Source organism: Poecilia reticulata, linkage group LG16 (genome assembly GCF_000633615.1).
Source record: "Poecilia reticulata strain Guanapo linkage group LG16, Guppy_female_1.0+MT, whole genome shotgun sequence".
In the NCBI taxonomy this organism is placed as follows: Eukaryota; Metazoa; Chordata; class Actinopteri; order Cyprinodontiformes; family Poeciliidae; genus Poecilia; species Poecilia reticulata.
Window position 1 is genome coordinate 5,592,206 of NC_024346.1, and position 8,410 is coordinate 5,600,615.

The window sequence follows — 8,410 nt, forward strand, 5'->3', positions numbered from 1 at the left end:
TTTGTTTTCAGGTGTTGGATAGAAAAGACAAAAACAAAGAGGTTTGTTTATTTCTTCCACCGTCCTCATGTCTCAACCTCTTTATCTCTTCCTGCACCCCCACCTCTCTGTGGATCCACAACAAACCATTAGAGATGGAGATCAACCAGTTCGTAGAAAAGTAACTGAAGAATTGTGGAGCAAAGTGGAGATTTGTAATGAAGGAATCAAAGTTTCAAGATGTCTGAGCTGTAAAAAATAATGATGTTCTCGCTGTTACTGGGATTTTATCTTCAGAACTTCCTTGATTTTTCTCTGCATACATTCATCTGGGATTCAGAAAACAAAAAAGCAGATTTGCACATAAGGAAAAGTAATCCCCACTGAGATTTTGTGACTCTAGGCTATCGGACTACAGGGGTCTCTGTGTTCAAGAAGCCAGTTAGAGGTGATTTGATCTCTGACATGATGCATTTCCTGGCTGGAAGCAGCCATCAGATGATGGGTTTAGTCTGGTCATAAAGGGATTGACATGGACCACAACAATACACAGCCTGTGGCATTTAAACAGTGCTCAGGTTCTCAACATGATGTCCATCACATCAACCCGAGTCGTTGAAGCAATCCTTTAAACCTGAGATTTTACTGTGAATGAAAGACCAGCAGTTTCTAAAATATCCAGACTGGCTTCAAAAATGTCCCTTTAAAAGTCAGTTGGTGTGTTTTCACACCTGATAGTCTGGTAGACTTGGTTTGATTGGGGATCAAAACTGCAGCCTTTGTTGAGGTTTGTTTTCACGCTGCACTGTTGAATGAAACTAACTGAAAACCTGTTCCCCTCCTCACCTGCGGTGGCGCTGCCCCAAGAGCCACTGAAGGAAGCGACACAATAACCTCAGAAGAAAACCCAGAGCAACTTCCTTCATCACAGAATGTAAATAAAAAAAGGAGTAGCGTCAGATTTGAGATGTTGTAGGATTTTTGTTTTGTTTTTGGTAAAAGACTACGAGACATTTCTCCTGCTAGCGTTAAACTCTCGTATTTGTTTGGTTGTATTTACCCAGAATGCCCTGCGCTTTCGTCTGCCTCCTGCTTCTGGAGCGGTCTCCGGTAAGCTTGACGTTCACATATGGATTTGATCTGCATACGTGTTTGTTGAGCATTCACACCTCCCAAATGAACCAGACATTAAACGGACCAAAGTTTGATTAAAGTGGACTAAACGCGGTTGGTGTGAATGCACCAGTTTGCCCTTTTCAATGTTTCTCCAAATCTACATGCATATATTTGCTGATTCTCCTTTTTATCTCAACACTTAAACACATGTACTTGAAAATAGAAAAAAGGGGGCCAATTAAGAATGAGATAAAGATGGATATCTGAATATCTGCAGATCAAATGTTACAGCTTTAACGTGGGACAAGTTAAAATCTTCTGACTAGTCTGACTTCAAAAATCGAATCAGTAACTTTGTTTCCATTACAAATGCGTGCAAAACTTTGCACTTATGTTGAAAACACAATTACGCAATTCCGGCGTTAAATAAGAAATACAGTTAAAATTGGCCAGTGAATGAGTTTGTGCTCGCGATAAGTCCTTAAAAAAAACACTTCCTGTTGTCGTCTTTGTTTCTGCCAGTGATAACATCTGGTTGTTGATCACATAACTTGTGTGATGCGAACAAAGTGTTTCCATTTCAGTTTCCACCTCATCTTAGTTACAAAATTTGAATTTTTTCCATATTTTGCAAATTTATTGTCATAATTCCATTTTGCCCAATAAGGTAAATGAAAATGCAGCTACTGAATTTCATATTCACACATTTCCAGATCATTTGAATTTCTCTAAAGTTGTTCAGTAGAATATATTAATATAACATTAATGAGTCCTTGTTATCACCTTTCTTTCCCCCATCATTTCTCTTTTCACACCCTCTTCTCTCACAAGCACAGTAACCCCCACTCCATCTCCCTCGCTGCTCCTCCTTGCTCTGCCCCGTTTCCACACACCCACCCTCCCCCAGCCACATCCACATTCCCCCGCTCTGCATTAAGCCCATCTTGTCTCGTTGCCTCTCTGATCCCTGGAGCATTGCTCTGCAGGAGCTCCTCCGACCAGCGCAAGCCCTGCTGGTCCCCAGGCACCCTCTCCACGCTCCGCACGTGGGAAGACGAGTGTCAGCAGAAGAGTGGGAGTATCATCCTGCATGCGGTGGAGAGCAAGAGGGATAAGAAAGTAAGAAGTGAGCATGTTTGAAATTCAAAGTGGAAGAACAATGTGAAAATGAAAAGAGATGAAACGAGATGAGGGGAGGAGAATAAAGACGGAAAAAACTGGAATTGGAAATGCAGGGTGGCACGAGGAATAAGTGAGCGAATGGGAGAGGAAGAGAGAGAGTAAGAGGGAAGGGAGGGAGGCGAACAACACTGCAGACACTCATCCGCTGTCACTGCTCCGCAGCCAGAGGACAGAGGCAGCACCGGCGTCAGCGGGCTACGATGGAGGAGGACGGCTGCACCATCCGTCTGCGGCTCGCTCCCCACCACTGACCCCTTCTCTCTGGGAACGTCCCGCCAAGTTAGCGGAGGAAACTACCACCTCTGTCCTTCACGAGATCACAAGTTCTGGAGCTCAACTTCTGCAGGACCGCCGTTCACACCCTTCGCAATAATTTCTCCCGTTGTACACGCCCACACTCCTCATCACACCCTCTCCTTTAAACCGAAGCCCGCTGCACTTCCCCGTCGCCTCCTGGACTCGTGTGTTTGGTTTGTTCTTCATCACTGCTGCTTGCTGGCCTTTCGAGCTGAGTGGATTTACTTTTCTCCTGTGGTGGACCATGGGGCAGGGGTGGCGGGGCGCAGGAGGGACCCCCGGGAAAAGGACAGGGGGGAGCTGGTACCTTTTGGTGACATTGCTGCTCTGTGGTTTCTGGAAGGCTCACTCGCAGACAGACGATGGGAAGTCTGTATACTTCTGGGAAACAGGTACCGCTAACCCACTAATTACACGTTGAATTTAAGCTCTGTATTTACATATCGGCTGTTCATGAAAGGGTGTGATGAATTGTTGTGTGCAGATATGTGAAATCCCACACTCCCTGCTCATTATTTGCGGAAAATATGTGTCAAGGACCGGAGCAGGAAACAAAAACAAGGGTTTTAGGAATTGTTTTCCCGCTCAACTTAACCGCAGTGAAAGACAAAGCTTCTGGATGCCACATAAATCTGCTATGGGAGTTATCAGACACCATGCAGCTGAACTTCAAGGAACGCACACAGATGAAAGATGACCCAGAAATCTACATTAGAGCCGTTTCCTCGTGCAGAATAGCATGTGGCACGCAGGGCAAGCTGTGATCCATTTTTGAGTGGATTACACTCATCTCCCAGAGTCTCAGGTGATGCACCATTATTGAAATGTTGGTGCTGTGAGCTACAGCTTGGAGATGACTGATGGGTGCTTCTTCCCAGAGTGCTGTGAGGTGGAGAGTCCGGATGGTTTTTGATTGCATTGGTGACTTTCTCTGCACACGCTTGTTGGTTTTACAGTGAAGACATGAACGGCTGCTGCTACTTTCACTTGTCTAGAGAGCCGGATGCACTAAATATTTACATCATTACTGTTTTAACTGCATTTTTAAATGCCTAAATTAAACATTAATGAATGTTCAATTGACCCTGAAACCGACGGTTGCTTGCATTTCAACTTTCCACCACACAGGGTTGGTTTTCTCAATGTTAGTCCAACTCAAAGCCCGCATGTCCTGCCCTGCCTTGCTAAGCAACAGTCCCCAGATGACATATCCCGCGTCTCTCCTCGGCGGTTGTGCATCCTTAAAGAGGATGTAGCTGAGTAAGGAGATTAAAGGAGCAGGGATTTAACAACCCAGGAACGACAGCCCAGGGAACTAAGTTGGAAAAAGAGGAAGGAAGAGTGAGCACTGCAGGCAGAGAAAGTGGGAGAGAGAGGATACCTTAACCCACATCCACCCTGCCGTTGGGTCATAATGATTATGCCTCTCTCCCACGCTACACCACCTCTCTGTGCTCCCACACTGGAAAGCTCTAGGCTCTGTGCTTTGAAATGTAATCCAGTGTTGGGACTTTGTTCACCTCTTTGCAAATAAAAGGTAGCGCATCGATTCCGGCCCGGGAGTTTTTCTCTCTGTGCCTCTCTCGGTTTGACAATTGCCTGCAGAGTATTAAAATCACACAGGGCAATTTGGTGCTTAGAATCCCATTGCTTTTCATCAAAATGTGATTATGTTTGTGCAGCATTTGCATACTTCCTCTACGCCAAAGGAGGCTTGTTTAAGAGGAAGGAGGGAAAAATGTGATGTTTATGCACATCTTTAGAGGGTGCAGTGGAGGAAATTCTCGTGGCAAGATATGCTCTGATGTTTTGCATATTGATGAGTTTAGCTGAAATACTACCCCCTGTCTTGAAAACTGTGGGGAATTGGGCCCTGCTTCTGCTTTTATTGCTTTCTGTGAAAATATGATGCATCTGTTTTGGAAGGCGAGACGGGTCAGTGCCGCCTTTTTGCTATTCAAATGAGGCTGATGGAGACAAGAGGCTCGCAAGGGATTTCTTTTTTCTGAAGGAATAAAAAAAAGAAGGGAAACACGAGGCTGGAAGTAGCGATGATGAAAGTAATGATGATGATGATGATGTTAATGGCGCGCCGCAGTTCTTCCGGGGGCTTTGCTGGGAGTTCCTCGCATTCAGATTCTCGCACCATTTTTCTTCGTGTCACTTCCTGACAGTCGGTCTCTGTCTCTGCACCTCCTCCTCTGCATCTAATTGCATATTTCTGTTTCTCTCCCACTGTCATATTCTCCAGATAACGAAACAGGTGAATATGATGAAATTTGAAAGAAACCTTTTCTGTTGGCCGTGCTTACACTGTCACACCAGGATGTCAATGGATCTAATAAGTGCTGCTGGGTGCTACCAAGTTAGATCTCAAAAACTGGAAAGTTCACTTGTTTCAGTAGGTTCAGGTCAAAATATGAAATTTAGATTCACTACACATTCATTCACCTTCTGTGTAGTGTAGAGCAGAGGTTCCCAAACTGTGGGGCGTGCCCCCTAGGGGCGGCCCCCCCTGGAGGGGGAGGAAACTAAATGAAAAAAACAAAAATGAAAGCTGTATGCGCTGGGTTTTTACCTTACAGTGGCCAACTCTGTTATTCCTATGTCAATTTGATACAGTAGAGGCTTCCACACTTCCCATATCTGTGTCCTCTGTCACTTTTATCAGCAGTCAAAACTGTTTCATCCGTTGTTAACATGTCCTAACATGTTTTTCCGAGCCGCCTTTAAACGCAACATGAGCGCTACGACGCTCGCGCTGGGTTTACACCTGTGCGGCAGTGAAGGAGACCTGCTGCTGTACAGAGCTACGCAGGTGTGTTAGAGTCATGGCAGCAAACCAGCAAAACGCAAAGAACTTTTCACAGTTTTTCCCCCCAAACTAACCGACTGTTGAGTAAAGCTGTTGGATGCAGGTAAAGTTAGCTAAAAGATGACTAGCTAGCTAATATCAATACAGCACCTTAAGCTTAACAAGTAGCTTGTAGGCTACTGATGTTGTTGTCTGCTCAGCTACAGTACGTACATTTATTTACCCCCCCAAAAAGTCGATCCCCCCGCCCCCCGTGTCGTTCAACCAGACTGCCATTTCTAATCCATAGGGGGGCCCAGAAAATGTTTGGAAACCACTGATGTAGAGCATTTAATAGGGAAATGTTGTGGCCTACACAGTGTTGGCGAAGACTGCAGACTTGACAGTTTTCCCTTTCACGGTCACCGACACTCTCCAGAGGAAGGGTAAGCCGCACAACTCCATCGCTAATGAAGATGGCTCTTTAAAACAATCTCAGCCGGCATATTGTTGGAAAATTTAGTGGAGGAATTAAGCATGATGGGGGTGGGGGGAAGGTGCACAAGCCACAGTTATGGCTGCAGCCTTTCACAATGTGAAGACTGCAGCTGGAGCTTCAAGAGCCGCCTCACACAGACACCTCCAGGAAATTGGCTACAACTGTCACAGCCCTTATTCTGGAGTTGGGTCACCCTGAGCCGGAGAAAGTGTCGGATGTTTGTGATGAGGAGAAAATGTTGCTTATCTGAACTTTTCCTTTGTATTTTATTTGGAAATCAAGATCAGAAACTAAAGAGAAAATGGAGCGGCACAGAATCGAATTTGAGTGAGAGGTCCAGTGTGATGTTTATGAAGTTAATTTCATGTTGAAAGTCAGCCATCTTTAGAGCACTAACTGCTTCCTGTTGCTGGTGAGCTTCTATAAAGATGCTGCCCGTAATCCCAAAAGTACCAATAACCGATTAAATGGCCGCCGTGTCTCTGTGTTTGACTAAAACTCGCCAGATCAAATTCCAGTTGAAAACCTGTAGAGCATTTTCAAGAGAAGACTGAACTGCAAAGCCAGTGGAGGCAAACTAAAGCACTTCCTTAAAGAGTATTTATTAAAATGTTTAAGTTTCACTTCATGGTATAAAAACACACCTGGAGTGTTGCCTTGATTCTTTCGTTTGAGGAATCCTTGAATGTCCTGTAGAAACCATTCATTTGATCACACTGAGCGCCTCCTTTCAAAGCGTCACTTCCTCACTCGGCTCCTTGAGACTAGCCAGCAGCAATTAGCACCTTGTGGGACTGCGTATCAGCTGAGCTCATTATACGAGCTACTTCTCAGTAAAACGCTGCTAAAAATGAACATTGTTAAAGGGCCAAGACAGGAGTGATGTGGTGATGACTTCCTGAAGGAAATCGAAGGAGTTTCTTAAAGAGACAGAGGCCCAATTTCAAGGTGTCGAGTTTCTTTTCAGACATGTTTGATTTATACAGTATTTTTATAACAACGGCAGGTAACATAGCTACTTGATTGTGCTATAAATTGGTGCAATGCGCTTGAAAAATACAGCTGTGGCAAAAATGAACTGAACCCCGTTGAAAACCTCCTGGTTATTCCACCAAATGCTGATTTCTGCGTTAAAACTTTAGTGTTTTTGTTTCTAAACGAACATGAACTTGTTTTCTTTGCTTTATTTGAAGTTTAAACACTGTCTTTTTTTATTTTGATCATTTTCTGCAAATAAATACAAAATATTTGCTTGGTATTTTCTAGACATGTTGTCAGTAGTTCATAGACTAAAAGAGCAAAGTTCATTTTACCTGTAAAGAGTTAAATCAGAGAAACTGATCATTTTAAGTTGTCTCTTATTTTTTTCCAGAGCTGTATGTAATGCTTCCCCTTTACCAACACATCACTGTCTCAGGTTAATTGCCTCCATGCCATGCTGCACTGATGCAGTAATTCATGCAGACGTACTACAGAGTGTAGTACCTTACCGTACCTCAAACGTTCACCATGCTGACGTTTCTGTGTCAGAGTGCAATATTCTAATTTTAAGAAACTGCCAGTTTACCTGTAGCCCACAATTAGCAACACTCTGTAATTAGCCTATAAATAAGCCTAATTAGTGAGACGTATCTCGGTTCTGCTTTGAGATTCCCCAGTAAATCCACGTACGGCTCACGGATCATCTGTCGCTTGTGATGCTGATGCTTTATTAGACTCTGCTGCGATTAGTTTGTCTCGAGGCAGATGGGAATTCCTGACGGCTCAAACCTGGCAAAGCAATTACAGCGCCTGTCTCTGGCGTACTGGAGCAAACATGTTGTGTTGAACCTCTGAGTTTGGTTATTTCCCCCTCAGGGTGCAACTGAGGCTTAAAACAATAACTGCCCCTTCATGAAACCGGCTGGCCTCATCATCACAGGTGACTTTTCACCTGCCGGGTCGACCCGCCTTCTGATCTGCTGGCTCTTTGTCGTTACTCACCCTTCTAGAAAGCAGGCTCGTAATCTTTCTTGGGATTGGGATTATTGGTTTTCCAGATTATGCATGAGTCACCTCCAGCCTCAGAAGGAGCCAGTCCAATCCCGCCTCCCGTCTTCGTCCATTAGATCACTCTTCAGCACGTGTCTTGCTAATTTTAGGCCTGTTGAGTCACCTGCTCTTACAAATGACTTTTTTTTTTCTATGTGAATGGATGAATGTCTAAAAGTTTGGTGAACACAATTTCAGGATTACAGTGTGTGTGTGTGTGCGTGCGTGCGTGCGTGCGTGCGTGTGTGTGTGTGTGTGTGTGTGTCAGTGTGAGTGGAACATGGCTTTCACAGCGTTTAGCGGTGCACCGATATCAAACTCTGGGCTGAGATCTGATACAAATACTGTTGTTTTTGGCCAATAACCAGCTGAGAGCATCGTCTCTCTGTGGGGGCCAAACATCAGAACCAGCGACCCAAACAGCCTGATACAAAGGACTGGTTCCGTTCTGGGTCTGTTCTGGTTTCGTTCTGGTTTTGTTCTGGTTCTGTCCTGGTTTTGTTCTGGTTCTG

General features: G+C 44.6%; 1 protein-coding gene and 1 long non-coding RNA gene across 9 annotated transcripts in view; both read left to right on the plus strand.

Moving 5' to 3' along the window:
• The window catches only part of LOC103477696 (uncharacterized), a 28,041-nt gene extending 27,959 nt beyond the window's left edge, over nt 1-82 (plus strand). The window contains exon 4 of the long non-coding RNA XR_535686.1: nt 12-82. This is a non-coding gene — a long non-coding RNA (uncharacterized LOC103477696). The remainder of the gene's footprint in view (nt 1-11) is intronic.
• A 1,991-nt stretch (nt 83-2,073) lies between these two features.
• thsd7ab (thrombospondin, type I, domain containing 7Ab) overlaps nt 2,074-8,410 on the plus strand; it is a 224,881-nt gene continuing 218,544 nt past the window's right edge. For 5 of the 8 annotated variants that reach the window (XM_008430970.2, XM_008430964.1, XM_008430967.2 and 2 more), the window contains exon 1: nt 2,074-2,966. In XM_008430970.2, coding sequence (XP_008429192.1) covers nt 2,819-2,966 — 148 coding nt within the window. In that variant the 5' untranslated portion in view covers nt 2,074-2,818. The remainder of the gene's footprint in view (nt 2,967-8,410) is intronic. The other 3 variants (XR_535685.1, XM_008430965.1, XM_008430971.2) reach the window with 1 other exon arrangement.